Here is a 19,446-nt window from a genome sequence, read left to right as displayed (position 1 = left end):
AGGGAGCTTATTGCAAATTAGGTAAACTATATGAACTGATTTTATATTTTTTTCTTATTTTTATCTAATGTGTGACAAACTTTTTCTTTAGGGCATCTCCAGCAACATTATGTATTTTTTCTGCATTAGGTATCTAGTGAAAAAGTACAATTCTTTACTTTATCTATTGTGTTTTTACTACACACTCCAACAGATTTTTTATTTCATTCTCTACTTGTTTTAAAATATTATTTCTTATTCTTTTTTTATTATATTATTGTCAACACTTAATCAAAGGGAAAAACAATGACATATATAGAAATCATTCATAAAAACAAAAATAAACACGTATGAGGAACATTCATCTTACATGCAGGTACTAATTCTTAAAATTAATAACATAAATAAATTTTTTCATCCAACTGCAATTGATTTGTTTTCATCCTTGTGTTTCTATGCAATAAATTTTTTTGCATTAAATTTTTTTCATCCAACTGCAATTGATTTATTTTCATCCGTGTGTTTCCATGAAATAAATTTTTTTTGCATTCAATTTTTTCATCCAACTGTGTGAAGAAATTTTGTGAGCTAGAGAGATAAATTTTGTGTGAAGAAATTTTGTGTTTGAGAAAGAGACATAGCAGATATGAAGAGATGTTTAGAAGAAAATAAAGATGTTGGGTGAAAAGAGGTGAAAGAAAGAAACAATAAATAAAAGAAAAATAAACAATATTTTATTTATCTAATGTGCTACAATGAATAGCTCCAAATTGCTATTCACTGTAGCAATGTAGTTATTCTAACGATTGGCAAGCTACTCTGTTAGAGGTAAAAAAAAAAAAAAAAAAAAGTGTAGCAATAATAGCTAAATATAGCTAATATTGATATTTTAGCTAAGCTGCTGGAAATGCTCTAATCCGTACACTTCAAAATTTTGGATTTTCCAATCTATGCACTTAAGACATGATTCAAAATAAATCGTTTTTCATTAATCAATAGTTTTTCTTGTTAAATGTTCACCAACATGATACGATGTTGTACTTTAGTATATATGTCATGAAAGTAACCAATATAAAAGAGATACTTAAAAAAAAAAAAAAAAAAAGTATAAAAGAGATGAGAATAGGATCCATTAATGGTTGTATCAAAATAATAATAAAAAATGGATTTTTGTAATTATTTAGGGTTAAATACTTTTTAACTACTTGTAGCAAATGAACTTTACAAAAGATCACTTCCGTTTCAAAATGTAATGTAGGTGGTACATGCCTTAAGTGCAAAATCAGAAATGATCATTCCATCCATAAAATTAACAAAAATACAAGTCAAACAAATTATAAATTACTGTGTCGCCATATGCCTCATTAGAAATTTAAAAAAAAATTAAAAAAATAAATAAATAAATAAAAACTAAAACTAAAAATAGTTTTTTTTTTTGTAAAGTCCACTTACCCCCCTCAAACTACCACCACATTGACAATGTCCCCCCCAAACTTTCAATTGCGACAATGTCCCCCCCAAATTACCACTAGAATGACAATGTCCCCCCTCCGTCAAATAAAACCGTTAGTACTAACGGCAGGGGAATACTGGTCTTTTCAATGAAATCTAAATGTCTAAAATAACCTTAACAATTACTTTAAACATTTCAACACTTAAAACGACGTCATACCCATTGGCCAAAGAAACCCAAAACACCCGGTCTTCTTCTTCTTCCCTAATATTCTCTTCTAGTCTTCTTCTTCCCCCATTCTTCTCAGCACAATTTCTGTACTTGCAGGAGCATGATTTTCGCTGCTCAAAACGACGTCATACAATTTCTATACTTGCAGGAGCATGATTTTGCAGGAGTATGATTTTTGATTTTTGCTGCTCAAAACACTGTCACTGCTTGGAAAATGGCAGAGAAAATAAACGCAGAACTCCAAGCGTGAATGTAATCCAACCCGAGTAAATATACTGTGACTCATCTATTTTATGTTGGACGTTAATTTGGCATACATGTATGAAGGACAATTTCTATACCTTTAAGGCTTGACAAGCAATTGGTTGTCAAGCAATTGGTTGGGTCCATGAAACAGAGTATATCTATTGTAATGGCAGATCAGTTTATTTTTTAATGAGATTCAGTGAGCTTCTTCATATATATATATATATTACATGCTAAGTCATACCTTACAGGATGTCCTGCGTCAGTGTTGGCTATGGAAGGGCTATACAGGAAAATACTTTTAGTGCTCTTGGGTGCGTCACTGTTGGCAAAGGCTAAACCCTAAAGGTTTGATAAGTGGACATACTATGTTTGATGCAGGTTGTCTTGCGTGAAAAATCGGTAATAATTCTGCAAGGTAAAAAACGAAAAGACACATTAAAGTAGGAGGGTATTGCGGTTATTTTAAGTCAAATAAGGGTATGATAGTATTTTTAAAGTCAAATGTGTGCACATGACATGCACATGATGCCTCTGCCATTAGTATTAACGGTTTTATTTGACGGAAGGGGGACATTGTCATTCTAGTGGTAGTTTAGGAGGGATATTGTCGCAATTGAAAGTTTGGGGGGGACATTGTCAATGTGGTGGTAGTTTGAGGGGGGTAAGTGGACTTTACCCTTCTTTTTTTTTTTAAATGTACTTTATTTTTTTAAAAAAAAAAAATAGTGGAGTTGCTCGAGCACTTCTTTGGCCAAAATGAAAGTAAAAAAAATAGTGGAGTGGCTCGAGCACTTCTTTTTTTCTTTTTTTTGGAGAAAATGCTAATAATTTCATTGATAAAATCAGTTACACAGAAACATAAAACTCTTGTAACACAATATCACAGATACTCTCTGGAATATAATTGATCCAAGTTCTATCTATGACGTTCCTAGTAGCCAGTTTAGCAAGGGAATGGGCAGCTCCATTAGCATCCCTGCGAACATGAACTGCTTGCCAACTAGACACCTCCTGGAGGACCAGCCTCATATCATCAATGATGTGGCCAAACCGAGCTCCTGTTGGAGTTCCCTCCTGCAAGGCCTAAATCACAATCTGAGCATCCCCTTCAACCATCAGGTTTTGGAAACCCAACTCCTTACAAAGTGACACTCCATGGAGTAAAGACATGGCTTCCGCTACAGTAGGTTCAAAGTAACCTAATCTCGTGGTGCTCCGGGCTGCCATCACCTGACTGCTATGATCTCTTATAATCACACCCATCCCCATATAACCCTTGTGTTTGTCACATGTAGCATCACAGTTCAACTTAACCCACCCCTTCGCTGGTGTCTGCCATATCTCCTTAGTCACGGCAGAAGTTTCCTCACATCCCTGGTACAGAAACTGCAACTCCTCTACAGCTCTCTTGGAACCTAAAACCAACATATTCAGATGAGCGAATTTTCCTTCATGTATCCATGTGTTACGTCTGAACCAAATTTTCTGTGTTGTAACGACAAAGAGCTGCAAGTCCTTCCCTGCACAGGTTTGGAAGAAATGTTCTGAAACTTGTAGAAAATCGTGGGCATCAAAACTACTTTTCTGGAAAAATTTTGCACTAGCCCCCCACACGTCTTTTGTAGCAATGCATTCCCATAATACATGGTACACCAATTCCTTCTCCATACCACAAATAGGACATGAGGGATCTTGAGTGACCTTACGCCGCACCAGATTCTCCCTAGTGGGGAAAATAATACGGCAAGCTCACCACATGAAATTCTTCCAAGAGTTTGGAATTTGCAATTTCCAAAGCTCCTTCCAAATTTCGTTGTCTTCCACCTCACTGAGCATTTTGCATGGTGAGCAGCTACACGGTCTTTTGCCATATAATAGGCGCTGCTAACCGAGAAAGTCCCCCTTGCATTGCCTCTCCACACTTGCTTGTCAGGTAGGTTCATAGCACTTATTGGGATAGCTTGAATGACCCTTGCCTCCTTCGGATTGAATACCTCCTCAATAAGATTCTTCTTCCACCACCGTGTATCATGGTCTATAAGGCCCTTCACCAGTGCTCCCCTTCAAAAAAATTTGGTGGAGATTGAACACTGTAGGTGGAAGGAGTTGGGAGCCACTTGTCCCACCATATGTGAACATTTTCTCCATTCCCAATCCGCCATACCAGACCTTCTTTGACCAAATCTCAAGTACCAATTATGCTCCTCCAAGCAAAAGAGGGTTTATGGCCCACTTGTGCTTCCAAAATTGAGCACTTCGGGTAATATTTTGTCTTCATAATTTATGCTATCAAGCTATCCCCTACACTCCACAGTCTCCAACATTGTTTAGCAATGAGAGCTTGGTTAAAACAATAAAGGTCCCTGAAACCCAATCCGCCATGGGTCTTTGCTTCTCCCATTTTCTTTCAGCTCATCCAATGAATTCTGGTACCCTTAGATTGGTGACCCCACCAAAAATGCTACATAAGAGAGTTGATTTCGGCACAAAGGGCTTTCGGCAGAAGGAAAACACTCATGCTATACGTGGGTATAGCTTGAATGACCGCCTTCAATAAAATCTCCTTGCCCGCTTGTGAAATACCACAATTTCCAATCTTGTAGTCTCTTCCATACTCGATCCTTGATTCCTTTAAAAGATTTTGTCCTTGATTTTCCCACCAAGGCCGGGAGGCCTAAATAAGTGTCATACCTTTGCGAGGATAGGATACCTGCAATTTCCACGATCTGTCTTTGCACCTCCATAGAGGTATTTCGACTAAAGAAAATAGCAGTTTTCTCCCGATTGAGTCTCTAGCCCAAGGCAAGCTCATAGGAACGTAGGAGAGTAGTTAACCTCGTCCAGTGACACAAGTCCGCCTTGCAAAATAAGAGGCTATCATCAGCGAAAAATAGATGGTTGATTCTTGGCCCCCTCTTTGAAGTAGGAACTCCTGAAAGTACCCCATCCCGGTCCGCCCTTAACAACATAGCGCTGAGAGCCTCCCACTACCAACAAGTTCCCAGTTGTCTTGGTAAAAGCCTGCAATCATGCCATCCGGACGTAGCGCCTTCAAGGCTGGCATTTGCTTTAACACTGCAAAGATTTCCATTTCCGTGAACTCAGCCAGTAGCCCCTGGTTCATTTCAACCGTCACTCTTCCTTCCAAGTCTTGCAAGCACGAATTCATATCCCCTGAGGCTTTTGATGTGAACAAGTTTGTATAATAGTTGACAAACGTATTTTCAACCTCTTCTGGATTTTTCCAGATTCTACCTTCCATGTCAGTGATCTCGTTGATGAAACTATTCCGTCTTTTTTGTTTTACACATTCATGGAAGAATTTCGTGTTCCTGTCTCCATCTTTCAGCCAAGACTCTCTAGCCTGTTGCTTCCAGAAGAGGTCTTCTTGCTCAAGGAGAGTGTGTAGTTCACTTTGGAGTTGCTTCATTGTTGTTCTGTCCGTGAGCCCCTCCTCCCCCTGCATGTCCTCCAAAATTTTACTTTTTTTTCTGCAATTTCCTTCTCTTTATTTCCCTTCCTCCCCTTATTCCATCGAGTCAGATGTGCTTTGCAGTTATTGATCTTTCGAGACAAAATTCCCCATTTGTCCTCATGGTAAGGCTTCTCTCTCCATACTTGTTTGATGATCTCCTTACATTCCTTCTCCAGGCCCCACTTTGCTTCGTAGTAAAAACTCCTCTTAAAACCCCTTCTATAGCACGTTTTATCTAGTTGTAAGCAAACTGGGTTGTGGTTGGAGCTAAGAGCCATTTCGATTCTTACATGAGCTGATGGAAATAAATCACCCCAATCTGACGTGGCCGTGACTCTATCCAATTTCTCCCATATAAAATCAAGTCCCTCCCTACCATTATTCCAAGTATATTTTGGCCCACTTGCTCCTAGTTCAAAGAGCTCACATTCAACCAAAGTATTCTTGAAATCCTCCATTAAGCTCGGGGATTATCGACTACCTCCACTCTTTTACGTATCACCCAAGATCTCATTAAAATCTCCTAAACACAACCATGGTCCCAGTTTCTAATTGTGCTATATGTCTCAACAAACTCCAAGCCTCATGCTGCTTACTTGCTTCCGGGTGGCCATAAAACCCCGTGAATTTCCAAAATCCCTCGCTTCCCTTCAATTTCATTATAGCGTTGATATGACGACGTCTATAATTTTAAATTTCAAGACCCGCTTCGTTATTCCATGGTAGTGCAAGACCTTCGATTTTTCCCAGGCTATCCACCACAAACAGGTTACTAAAACCAAATTTGGGTTTTATTTTTTCCAAGTTCCTGTGACTCATTCAGGTTTCCATTAAGAAAACCACATTGGGCTTCTTCACCTTCACCATCCGGCGTAGGTCTATAACTGTTCGGGGGTTCCTAAGCTCCCGACAGTTTCAACTTATAATGATCATTGTGGTCAGTGGGTCTGCCTAGCAGCCCCTGCCGTTCCCAATCCATTCTTGTTCCCTGGCTGTAAACCATCGACACCCGTAAAGACTTTTTTACCACATTTGCCATGAATCCCCAGTCCCTCCTCATCTTAATTACTCATGCGCTTCATTGACCCGACCCCTTGGTAAATGTCCTGGGATTGCAAAACTTGGTGGGCATTTCTTGCACGTCGTTTCTAGGAGGTAACAGATAGGTTGCTTTTGCCAGTCTTTTTTTGTCCCTCACAGACTGTTGGAGAGTGGCCTGATTCCCCCAGGTCCACAAGCCCCTTTCCGGGCCTATTTGCTTGAGAAAAGCCCACTTCTACCCCATCTACATTTCCACTTCCCTTCTGTGACACCTCTTGTAGTCCATGGGCTGGCACGTGGTCCCCATGTGGAGAGCTAGTGTTGAAAAGTATTGGAGAATCCTCCATTGAAGGAAAGCTTTTCCCAACAGTCATTCCAACATTAGTCTCCCTAAAGATTTTGGCCGGGGATGGCAAAGCCTCATTATTTCCTGTGATTTCCTCCTTAGAATTGCCATCCGTTGAGTCACGACAAACCTCCTTTGGGAAAGCGTTAATTCCCTTATTTAAGTTTATGTGATTCCCGCCCGTAGAACTCGAGTTTCCATCTTCTCCCTCTGTAACGTTTTCCTTTCTCATCCGGCCCCTAGCTTCCCACCGCCTTGCCCCGCCGTACACCTCCGCCACAGAGGGTTGTCCTCTCGGTTTGCTCGAACTCCCTCCTTCGCTTGAAACCCCCTTCGTAAGATCTGTTTGCATGATCATTTGGCCACCCTTGCCGGTTTCCATCCCCATTGAATCGTCTTGCTGGAGACGGAACTCACAACCAGGGACCATATTGCGGTTCTCCTCTCTGAATACGTGATGGTCCTCGTTTCAGACAGCCGTCTTTCCCGTGGCTGATAATTCTACAATGAAAGCAATAGCGGGGAAGACGCTCATATTGGAAGTCCACCCAAACAGATTTACCTTGTAGCTTTAAAAACCTTCCTCTAGATAAAGGCTTTGTGATATCCAACGTGACCCTTACCTGCAGAAATTCTCCCCATCTGACTCCATCAATGTCAGTATCCACCTCCTCTACCGATCCCATCGTTGAACCAATCAGAGTCCCTACATCCTTATTCATGCAAGCCAGCGGCAAATGGAGTATTCGGAGCCAAAAAGCTGTTTTCTCGAAAGTAATCTGTGTTGGTGGGGTTAGGCCATCAAAATCGTCCTGAGACAGAAGAGTTCCCTCAAAAACTCAAGGCCTCTCCTCCAATACTCTGACCTTATCCCCCTCATGTTCAAATTCTAGCAAGAAAAGATTTTCTCTCAGAACATTGAAAGAAAGGATTCCTATTGGTCTCCACTTCCGAATAAGTTTTGCTCTGATAGTCTCCTTACTGACCAATCGGTCTGCAATGAGTTTCCCAATAAGACAAAGTTTGCCTCTCTGCACATTCCCTTCCATCTGCTAGGATGGTATTTCCAACTCCATCTGCTCCACTTCCAGTAGGGAAAAAGTTCCCATCATTTTCATGACTTCATCCGCCATTGTTTCGCAGTCTTACCAATCACTAGGAAAAAACAGGCAAAATCCCCCACCGTCGATAGACGTGAGATAAGAATCCTTCTCCTCTAGAGGAAGCATCTAAAGAGAACCCGGCTCAAGCACTTCTTTGGCCAAAATGAAAGTAGTTGAAACCACTCCAGCCATTTGAGGGTAGCTCGGTCAACCCCGTTTGGTTAGGGCCTGATTTGGTGGTTCAGCCGTCTCCAATTTGGCTAAACCCTAAATATTTTTTTCGCCTTTGACCACTCTAATGGCCATGAGGGAAGTTAAGGGGTGGCCATATTAGAGTGGTCGAAGGCAAAAAAAAAGTAAAAATAATAATAATAATAATAATAATAATAATTAAATCTGTTTATTGATAGCACACCTATGACATAATCCATATTGAGACTATATATATATATATATAGTGCCGATCTAGGAATTGGAGTTACTAGGGGCGCAAAAAAAAATAATAAATTATAATGATAGTTTTTTTTTTTTTTTTCTCTTTATGTATTATATTTTTATTATAATATGGTAAATATAATAAAAAATAAATAAATTATATCATAATTTATGTATCACAAATCAAATCAAACTCATCAAATTACCCCCCCAAAAAAAAAAATCAAAGTAACTATTAAAAATCTTCATCTAACTACGTCACATACACATAATAATTTAAACTACTTGTGAAATAAACTAAGTACAATTAAATGATTAGTAGTGTCTAAGAAAAATGAGTATCTTTTAGTAGGACATTAGCATACGGCTATTTCTTTTAAAAAAGCCTCAAATCTTAAAGCATAAATCACATTAAAAACGAGAGTCTACATAAAAACATACTAGAATCTAAATTTAGCCAAAAAAAAAAAAAAAAAAACCATATTTATCTATAAACTATGACCAAAAACGCTATAAAATTCACCCACTATCTCTTTTTTAATAATATCTACCCTCTCTCCCTTATTAAAATATAACTTTATTCTCTCTCTCCTTAATAAAAAAAATAGCATCATTTCTCCGCACTTCTACATTGATGACCTTATTGAAGGACAAAAAGAAAGCTAGGGGAGGGGCGCCTTTGTAATTTTTTTACTAGGGGCGCCCTTAAAATTTTGACTAAAAAATACTTAATGAATTTTTTTAATTTTTTTTTTACCAGGGGCGCCCACCTCGAGGTTGCTTCCATGTAAATCCGCCACTGACTATATATATATATATATATATATATTAAAAAATGATAGGAACCAAGAGACCATATATATCTCATGTGGAGGCCACACGTCTTCCTTTGTTTGAATGTTTTATTATTATTTATTTAAACGAAAGGTAAGTATCTACCTGGTGGATTTGTATCAAAAGAAACCAAGAATTTAGTGGTTCAGGATTCTTTATGTTAATTAAAAATGCTTTTTTCACTTTGGAATAAATAATATTACACATCGGCTGCGAACTTGGTCGATATTGAAGAACCTCGGTTTTGGTGTCAAAGTTAGACCCTTACAGGTTGAGATTCACATCAATTATTTACTCAAATTGTTAGTAATTTAGGCAAATATTGTGAGGGGTTTATATAAGATCCACCTGTCCAAATAGATGGTCAAATAATTCAAAATTTATTTGGACAATTAAGTACATCTCATGTGACCCACATGTCCGGATAGGCGGCCAAATAGTTTAAAATTTATTTTGATAGCTAAATACATCACACATGAATTCTCACGTCAAAAGTGCTAGAAATTAAATAATTATTGGGAGCCATATATACAACTGTAAATCGTTTAAAATGAGAAAAGAATTTCACCAAAAAAAAAGAAAGAAAGCGCGAGAGAAATCAAATGGGTATTTTGGCATTGGGAGAAAGTTTCAAGTTTGTTTGAGTTGGTGGTAGGTCCCTCGGATCCTTGCCTCCGAAAGCACTCCAATAAAAAGTAAAAGGTAAAGGAAGGTGCAACCCCCACCCAGTTTTCTTTCCTAAATTCCTTTTTCTTTGTTCTTCTTCTTCTTTCGGTTGTCTCAATTCAGGGAAGCATTTTCTTATTTTCTGTTTCATGGATCCTCGGAAATCACTAAATTCTTGATAATTGATATCTAGTGAAACCAAAAGGTACATATGTTGCCAAATTGTCGGAGAATATTAAGATTAACTTTTGATCTTGATATTTTTAGAGAATAAAGTGAATAGTATTTAGGGTGGTGGTGTTGTTTGCCAAACAACCCCATAATAATTTAAGATATCTAAGTGTTAAAGTATTGATTAAATAAGTAAATTTATCTGCAGTTTTTATTCTCTTAAATTATTGAGATGGTAATTTTACACTAAGTAATGAATCTGATGGCTCGTGAAAATCAAATATGCTCCATTACTTTATATTTGTACAAACATATATACTTACTAGCATATACTTTTAGAGTAATCCTATATGCGAGACTCTTATCCTCCTCTTATTTCCCTAAAAGTGATGTGACCTCTAAATTTACTATTGAATTTGGGGATGGATTACTGTTAGATTTTGATCCAATAATTAATTTAAAGGCATACTTTTATTATTGACAAATTATGAATTTTAATTTGCACTCTTAGTCCGATTTTGCTTATATCATCAATTAAATGATTAAAATTATTTTTTCGGACAACTCAAATTTTTAAGATAAGTAGTAATTTAACAATTATATTCAAAATTAATCATCTATTGAGTAATTTTCTAGCTACTAATTAAATGCTTTATGGACTATGGAATTAGTCACTTACTGATCGACTCGGGCCGGGGTATCTCTTTTAGATTTTATTTTTTAGTTTTTGGTGGATTTTCGGATTAGTTGAAACTAGAGATAGAGTCGGACAAATGTTTAAGGCTAAGATATTTAAAGTTATGTGCATTTTATAATAATATATACAGCTAATTATGATGTATCAGTATAACATGTCATTTTGTATTATAAATTAAACGTGGAGGCTTGTAAATATGTTCGATTAACCTTAATTTATATTAATGTAAGTATTATTAAATTTAGTTAATGTACTAATATTATGCTCTAAATGATTGTGTGTTATTATGCTTATAAGACTTATAATAAATCTTTGTAAAATGTGTTCATATAATAAGTTGGAATAAATGGAATGCCATATTTACATGTTTGGATATATGTATATATAAGTCTGAATCTTGAGTTGTATCTAGCTATATAGGTCGTTTGGTACGCAGGAATTTAATAAACCCAACAATGAATTCAACGTTCAATGGTAAATTTGCAAAAAGAATAGCAAATATATATGAAACAAAAAAAAAAAAAAAAATGTTTGTTAATTTGTTTGTGTTTTTGTTTTCTATTTTTAAGATAAATAAATTAACAAACTAGATAAAAATACAAAAACAGTTTTCATGATTAAGATCTACGTACTACTTTTTGTTTTACTTTTTCAAACCTAAAACAATTTATTTATTTTTTTTTAAAAAAAAAAAAAAAAAAAAGGAACCCGAAGTAAATTGCAGAAAGATTAATTTATCAGTTGGTATACATATGTCTCTTTGCTAGTACAAGATCTGAAATACAATATTGTGAAGAAGAAATAAGGAAAATGAAAATAAAATTAGAGTCCAGTAGAACCAACGAGCTTGGTTAAACCAAAAGTAAGAGCCATGGCGATCCAACCACCAACGAGAACCCTCAAAGACGCCTTCAGCGCAGGTGCCTTACCAAGCATGCCACCTAACCATCCAAACCCTAACAACGCAAAGCTTACAACCCCTATCACCACCCCCACCCGAACACCGTAATCTTTCACAAACGCCGCCCCCAGCAGCGGCACCAATGCCCCTACAGAAAACGCAAGCGCCGACGCTCCGGCCGCCTGCCACGGATTCGGTAGTTTCTCCTTCTCGGCTTCAAGCTCCTTGGTTCCCATGTTTTCAGTCCTGCCCTCTCGCTTCATTTGAGCCATTTCTATGTCGTACTGCGAGTAAACGGAGACGAGTTCTCCGATGGCCATGCTACAAGCTCCGGCGACCAAGCCGGCGATCCCCGTGACGATCATGGTCTTAACGTCCTTTTTAACGGCTCCAACTCCCATCATGAGGGATGCCGTGGAAAGCAGGCCGTCGTTGGCGCCCAATACGGCGGCTCTAAGCCACTGTGCTCTTTTGGCGTAATCGAAAACCTTAATTTCCGGTTGTTCTTCGACGTCGCAAGCTTTGGCAGCCATGGAAGAAATGAAATAAAAGGAAAGTAGTGGGTTAATTGGGAGTGTGGAGGGCACACGCCCCAGGGGGTTCTATTTATGTATCCAGGATTCCTTTGCATGCTGTCCACTTGCCAGACACCTCGACACTGCTGTCGTGTCTTTCGAACCTAATGCGTTCGCACCTACTCAAACTCCTTTCTTTTCTTTTCTTTTTTTTTTCCCTTTTTATTATTATTATTTTGTTTCTTTTCAAAGTTGAATTTTTGTTCATTTTTATTAATTTTTTTCTACGAGCCTCACCTGCAGGTAATTGCTTTTATATATATATATATATATATTCTCACACAGATTGATTTTATATTCTCACACAGACTCAAAAATCAATGGTGCCAATCAGTGGCAGATCTAAAAATTAGAGTTACTAGGGGTGCAAAAAAATAATAAAATATAATGATAGTATTTTTTTTTTCTTTGTATGTATTATATTTTTATTATAATATGGTAAATATAATAAAAAAATAAATTATATCATAATATATGTATCACGAATCAAATCAAACTCATCAAATTACCCAACAAAAAAAAACAAAAATCAAAGTAACTATTAAAAATCTTCATCTAACGACATCATAAACACATAATAATTTAAACTACTTGCAAAATAAACTAAGTACAATTAAATGACTAGTAGTGTTTAAAAAAAATGAGTACATTTTAGTGGGCTATTAGCATATGGCTTTTCTTTTAGAAAAGCCTCAAATCTCAACGTATAAATCACATTAAAAACGAGAGTCTACATAGAAAGACTAGAGTCTAAATTTAGCCCAAAAAAAAAAAAAAACCACATTTATCTACAAACTATGACCAAAAACACTATAAAATTCACCCACTATGTCTTTTTTAATAATAAACTATTATCTACCCTCTCTCCCCTATTAAAATATAACTTTCTCCTTCTCCTTAATAAAAAAAATAGCCTCCTTTCTTCACACTATTGCGTTGATGACCGTTTGAAAGACAAAAAGAAATCCATGGGTGGCCTTGTAATTTTTTTTTATCAGGGGCGCTTTTAAAATTTTGACTGAAAAATACTTAATGAATTTTTTTAACTTTTTTTTCTTACCAGGGGCGCCCGCCCCCAGGTAAATCCACCACTGGCGACAATGAATATATATATATATAGAGAGAGAGAGAGGTAAATGTTAACTGAGCACAATTTTACGTCACATTTTTTATGTGCCATTTGGAAGGATCATCCCAAGAAGAAAGAAGATGAATAAAAATAATAATTAAGGTGAATTTCATTTTCTTTATCTAAAATGATTAAATCATCTATTTATGATGCATTCTCAATTTTAAATATGAGTAATTAATCCCATGAACAATTAAATCAGTTACAAGTTTTATTCTTTTTTTTATTATTTAAATTTCTCTAATTTTCGCTATCTTTCGCTTCAAAATTCATGGACATTTTACGTAAGTGTAAATATATTACAATTAATCATATTATAGTACTTCTGAAAAAATACAAAGAACTTTAATTATTATTTTTTTTCCCACACGTACAGTAAAACATGTAGAAGTGTTACAAATTTATTTTTACAAAAAAATAAATAAACAAAAGAAATAAGGCCCCAAGGCAAATAATGATAGCATAATTAAGTTTCCTTTTATAAATAAAAAATAAAGCCCCTATTATGACAAAAATTTTGTCAATGCTCTTTAATCAAGGCTCCAGAATAGTAAAAAAAATAATATTATGATAAAAAAGTTAGTCAGTACTCTTTAATTAAGGCCTCGATTATGGTAAAACTTAAATTCAAAGAATTGAATTTCAAGATATTATAAGACTTTAAAGGGAAAGAAGGAAAAAAAATGGAAAGTCATATTAATTGCACTCCTAAGTCCTAAAACAGTTACTAAACTCATAATTTCACATGAACTTAAAACCAACATATTGGATAAGTTCGTCTATTAAAAGAATTTTTAGAATAATGCAAATTTCTTTTTTTGTAAATTATATCCTACATAAAAAGAATTATAAATAGCTCACCACAAAATATGACATGTACGTTAAAATTCAATGTCTCATAGCATATATGGAATATCATTTGGAAAAAAATGATTTAAGGTTAATTAAATATTTAAATATAAAAATGACCCTACCTAAGTTTATCGTCGTAGGCCTCAAAATCTATTAAACCAACCATGTCAATGAACTTTCCATGTTAAGATTATATTCTTTCTTTCGTAAATTGTTTTCTTTGCTGTGTAAATATTCTTGCAGGCATATTTTAGTGTTACTTGCACCAAATCCAGGTCGAGAGAAGTTGGACTAGAAAATACATATTTAACTATGGATTTACTCATTCAATATATGGAGGCGAGTGAAAAATAAAATAGAAAATAAAAATAGTTTTCTATAAAAAAAAAAATTAAAAAAGAAAAACTTGTATAAATGTATATAACGTACGGTGGGTGGTGTGGTGTTAAAATGCCATGGGGTCGAGTGTGAACACGCATCAGATTCAATAGATATAAAGAAGAAGTTTACTTTTCCAGCTGTCCCACTTCGGCACCAAATGTCTACTCAATCACACTTGTCTTATTATTAAATCTGGAAAGGCGTGTGCCCTCCACACTCCCTCCCTCCCTCCCTCCATATCTTAATAAATTAATGTGTTTTTTCCTTCCACGGCACCCAATTAAATTAGTGGAAGCTGACGACCAACAACACTTGAACAAGAAATAAACAAATAACTGGTGGAGGTGTCCGAAAGGATGTTAAGACCGCACGTGATTCTCACGGGGCTTGGGTTGCTGGACGCAATGGGAGAGTTGGTCGGTTGAATTCTATCAATTGTTGGATAAAATTTTCAAAGAGAAATGTTAGGCATTCTAAATTTGTTTCTTAAAAGTTGATTTTTAAATGATGTGTCATCATTTCATGACCGATTACCCTATAGAGAACCAACTTTTAAGATTTGGTGGCCATTAGGGTCACTGCAATCAGGACTAGTGCCACTATGAGACCACCAATTTTGTCTTAGTCGCATCACCGCCATATGGAAATTTTAACAAATTATTATTATTATTATTATTATTATTATTATTTCAAAATTCAAACTTTTAAGTATTTTTTTTTTTTTGTGAAATTAATTAATTCAGTCTCGTACTCTCATTCATTGATAAACAAGCTTAAAACTCAAGTAATACAGAGCAAAAGGTCTGAAGCAACCATAACCGAAGCTACGAGGTTACAAGCGTCAAAAATGACGTATTACATTCCAGATTCAAATAAAATTCGCTAACCTATGACTAATTTTCAAATTAAACAGCAAATCTACGCCAAACAGACTCAAACCAATGCATAGGTAGCTCTTATTCCTCGGTATTGAGGGTAGAGAACCCCAAGCCAAAGCTCATCCTCTTCAACCCGAAAGCCAGGATAACATTCACATCCACAACCCAAAGGTTTGGACCAAAGCAACAAACTCGAAGGACATCAGGCGGGCAGATCGAGAGAGAGAGAGGACAGAGCATTATTACAAGCAAAAACAAAAATGATTTTAGGAAAACAAAACAAGACAGAAAGAACAAAAAAATGAAAGCTAGACAAAATTACTGGGAAATAAACAACATAAAAAGCACACTAAGAGGATGACAGCAACAGAAAAGAAGAGCCGATCGCGTGCTTGCCGGAAACCAAAAACGGAAAGGGCGTTGGAAGCTCATCGTGGTGGGGGCGCAAGAAATGGCCCAGCAGAGGACAGTGGGCGGCGGAGCACGTAGAGGAGATCGGCAGCCCACTCAAATGGAGGGGGAAGTTTGAGTGAAACCCTTAGAGCATCACTCACAAAGTGTACCTAAACAAGCAGAAAAAACAACAAAAGCAAATACAGAAAGAAACAAAAGCAACTGGGGACCAAAGGAGGGGAAAGAGGCGGAGAGGAAGGCAAATGAAAAAAATTACTCAAAGAGCTAGGGGCATCAGGTAAATAGGTTAACTCGGTAAGCGAAAGAAGGCGATGAGAGAAGAAGGGGGAGGCATAAGAGGAAGAGGGGAGGAGGGCTGAAGGGAGAGAACAAAGGGCCGTTATGCTCACTACTAAACTTGTTGAAGAGATGAAATATAACCAAGGTATATCTTTTTGATCAAAGGTAAAATCAATCATCAGAAGAAAAATTAGGCCAAAAATTATGATACATTCTGGGAAAATAAAACTTCCATCGAAAAGAAGCAAATAAAAGGCTTTCATAAAAATTCTCGTAGAATCGAGAATGAAGTTTTCATTCTGTACATGCCAGATCATGAATTAGTAACTGCATCCAATCTACAAAAAAAAAATCCCAATTGTTTCGAACTTTCTATTCTTGGAATGGAATATTTACGGAATCCCCATGAATAGGATCAAACCTTATTCTATGGTATTTACATGGGATTCCTCTTTCTTATTATTAAGCAGGTCCCCGAGGGGGATTAGTTGATACATGATTTATGTTTCGTCTTTCATTTGTTTCGATAAATATATCAGTCAATTCCGATTCTTTCTTTTTCTATTGATTCTTTTCCGATCGAGATGTATGGATCCATGGGTGTATGTGTCTATATAGATCCTATTCTGTTCATGGATTAACGAAAATGTGCAAAAGCTCTATTTGCCTCTGTCATTCTATGAGTCTCTTCCTTTTTACGTATGGCATCACCACTCCCTTTGGCAGCATCCACTAATTTGGAACTTAACTTGAAAGTCATATTTCGACCCGGGCGTTTTCAGGATGCCCCTAATAACCAACAAAAGGCAAGTGTTTTTCCTTGTGCGGATCCTATTTCAATGGGAACTTGATGAGTCGATCCGCCTACACGTCTTGCTTTTACTGCTATGTCGGGAGTTACTCCACGTATTGCTTGACGTAAAACAGATAGCGGATTCGTTTCTGTCTTTTGTTGAATCTTTTTTATAGCTCGATAGATAATTTGATAAGCCAATGATTTTTTCCGTGTTTCAGAATACGGCTAACCAACATGTTAACTAATCGATTACGATAAATTTGATCGGATTTTGCAGTTTTTTCTTCTGCAGTACCTCGATATGACATGAGCGTGAAAGGGGTCAAAGAATCAGTTTTATTTTTATAAGGGATAAAATGAAAATCATTTATTTTGGCTTTTTGACCCATATTGTAGGGTGGATCTCGAAAGATATGAAAGATCTCCCTCCAAGCCGTACATACGACTTTCATCAAATACGGATTTTCCCATAATCCTATATGTATCTATGAGATCCAGTGTGGAATTCTGTTTACTCACTTTAAATTGAGTATCTGTTTCCCTCCTTTTACTGCTAGGATTGGAAATCCTGTATTTTACATATCTATACGATTGAGTCCTTGGGTTTCCAAAATAGTGTAAAAAGAAGTGCTTCAAATCATTGCTATTTGACTCAAACTTATTCTAAAAAAGTTGAGGCATTTCGAATTGTTTGTTGACATGGACAAAGTCAAGGCAAACCTCTAAAATTATTTCAATATTGGACCTTGGACATATAATAGTTCCGAATCGAATCTCTTTAGAAAGAAGATCTTTTGTCTCATGGTAGCCAACTCATGTTCCCTTACAAAACTTTCGTTATTGGGTTAGCCATACACTTCACATGTTTCTAGCGATTCACATGGCATCATTAAATGATACAAGTCTTAGATAAGAATCTACAACACACTAGAACGCCCTTGTTGACGATCCTTTACTCCGACAGCATCTAGGGTTCCTCGAACAATGTGATATCTCACACCGGGTAAATCCTTAACCCTTCCCCCTCTTACTAAGACTATAGAATGTTCTTGTAAATTATGGCCAATACCAGGTATATAAGCAGTGATTTCAAATCTAGAGGTTAAGCGTACTCTAGCAACTTTACGTAAGACAGAGTTTGATTTTTTGGGGGTGATTGTGGAAAAGTTGACAGATAAGTCACCCTAAATGCCACTCTACAGAACCATACATGAGATTTTCACCTCATACGGCTCCTCATTCAATTCTTTCAAATCATTGGATCCTTTTCCTCGTTCGAGAATCTCCACTCTTCTTCCACTCCACCCCGAAGAGTAATTGGGACCAATTCAGTTACTCTTTAGCTGAATTAAACCAATTCAGTTTAGTAATGAGCATAACGGCCATATTGTTCTAATGGAAAGGTTCTCCCCCTCCGACGGCTGCTAGAGATGAAACCCTAGTGGAGAGGAGAAGATATAATTGAATGATTTTGAGGCTTGAGCACCATAGGAACTATTCCTGGGATGTGAAAAAGTAATATATGTAGTTTATATTTACTAAATCTAAATAGATAATTCCATTCATATGGTCCTCCAAATAAAAACTCATAACTAATTCCTCCATGATTCCTAGAAGAGAAGACTTGGATTTATGGGTCAAAGAGATTGGGAAGCCCATTCTCTTTTTCTAGTATTAGGCGGGCCCTCCAGATTTTGTTAGTAAAATAAGTTAAGTGTACGTAATATAAGTAACGCGAGTGCCGTTCCACTCTCTACTCTCTGTGCCCGCGCGTGTGAAAAAGGGAGAGTCATGCATAGACATAATGATCTGAACAGTAAATTTGAAAGAGAAGAACTTTAAAAAATAAAAAAATAAAAATTGAAAGATCCTTGCTTAGAAAAAAGAAAAGAAAGATAAGATCTTTACTTATAAAAAAAAGAAAAAGAAAGAGAAGATCTTTGAGATATTATAGTTTTTATTTTAAAAAATTATAAATTCGATGTATTAGTTTATAATTGGAAAAATAATTAAAAGTATATAATAGCGTATGATTGACAAGTCCGCCACTAAATTAATTATATTAAGAAGTTAAATTTCTTTCATAATTATTTTTATCAATTATGGACTAGCTGTTACGTTAATTTGTTAAAAAATGTGTCGTAAAAGCTATAATAAGATAATAAAGAAAAGAGTAGTACTAGGAACACAAAGTTATTTTATAAATTGATGTGATACTCCTTAATTTGTTAAACTAGCTCATAAACCCATGTAATGCACAAAATTATTTATTATAATCTAATTTTAAAACTTAAAACACATTTCTATTGTATTTTTTATTAGGGTTAAATACCTTAAACCCCCTTAGGGTTTAGCAATTTTATTTTTTTCCTCTTGAGGTTTCACTTTTATCACAGGACTCCCTTGGGGTTTTGATAAAGACCAATTTAGTCCATCCGTTAGTTGACCGTTAAGACTGACACGTGGACCAATCAGATGTTGACACGTGGCACCTATTTAATTTTTTTTTAATTAACAAAAAAAATGTCTTTTTTTTAAAAAAAAAAAAAAAGAAAAGGAAA

At 36.1% G+C, this 19,446-nt stretch overlaps 2 protein-coding genes and 1 pseudogene across 2 annotated transcripts; all 3 read right to left on the bottom strand.

Annotated features, from left to right (window-relative positions):
* Nucleotides 1–2,995: 2,995 nt before the first annotated feature.
* Nucleotides 2,996–4,656, bottom strand: LOC132178115 (uncharacterized). Its single transcript, XM_059590571.1, has 3 exons — nucleotides 4,604–4,656; nucleotides 3,737–3,973; nucleotides 2,996–3,635 (listed from the first exon to the last, which is right to left on the bottom strand). The coding sequence occupies exons 1-3, from the start codon at nucleotides 4,654–4,656 to the stop codon at nucleotides 2,996–2,998; spliced, it is 930 nt and encodes a 309-aa protein (XP_059446554.1).
* A 6,738-nt stretch (nucleotides 4,657–11,394) lies between these two features.
* On the bottom strand, nucleotides 11,395–12,141 carry LOC132179453 (vacuolar iron transporter homolog 1-like). Its single transcript, XM_059592184.1, has one exon. The coding sequence runs from the start codon at nucleotides 12,112–12,114 to the stop codon at nucleotides 11,503–11,505; it is 612 nt and encodes a 203-aa protein (XP_059448167.1). The 5' UTR covers nucleotides 12,115–12,141; the 3' UTR covers nucleotides 11,395–11,502.
* A 4,585-nt stretch (nucleotides 12,142–16,726) lies between these two features.
* On the bottom strand, nucleotides 16,727–17,266 carry LOC132180049 (small ribosomal subunit protein uS7cz/uS7cy-like; annotated as a pseudogene).
* Between the last annotated feature and the right edge of the window lie 2,180 nt (nucleotides 17,267–19,446).

Source organism: Corylus avellana, chromosome ca4 (genome assembly GCF_901000735.1).
Source record: "Corylus avellana chromosome ca4, CavTom2PMs-1.0".
Taxonomy (NCBI): Eukaryota; Viridiplantae; Streptophyta; class Magnoliopsida; order Fagales; family Betulaceae; genus Corylus; species Corylus avellana.
The sequence above is the reverse complement of the archived record's forward strand: the minus strand, read 5'-3'. Positions and strand labels throughout refer to the sequence as shown.

Excerpts from the sequence above, each read along its gene's own strand:
- LOC132178115 (XM_059590571.1), bottom strand. The coding sequence starts at position 4,656 with ATGGAGGTGCAAAGACAGATCGTGGAAATTGCAGGTATCCTATCCTCG. Across the intron at positions 3,974-4,603 it reads GGTATCCTATCCTCGCAAAG|GGGAGCACTGGTGAAGGGCC; the intron begins GTATGACACTTA and ends ATTTTTTTGAAG. Across the intron at positions 3,636-3,736 it reads CATGCAAAATGCTCAGTGAG|GGAGAATCTGGTGCGGCGTA; the intron begins GTGGAAGACAAC and ends TTTCCCCACTAG.
- LOC132179453 (XM_059592184.1), bottom strand. The coding sequence starts at position 12,114 with ATGGCTGCCAAAGCTTGCGACGTCGAAGAACAACCGGAAATTAAGGTT.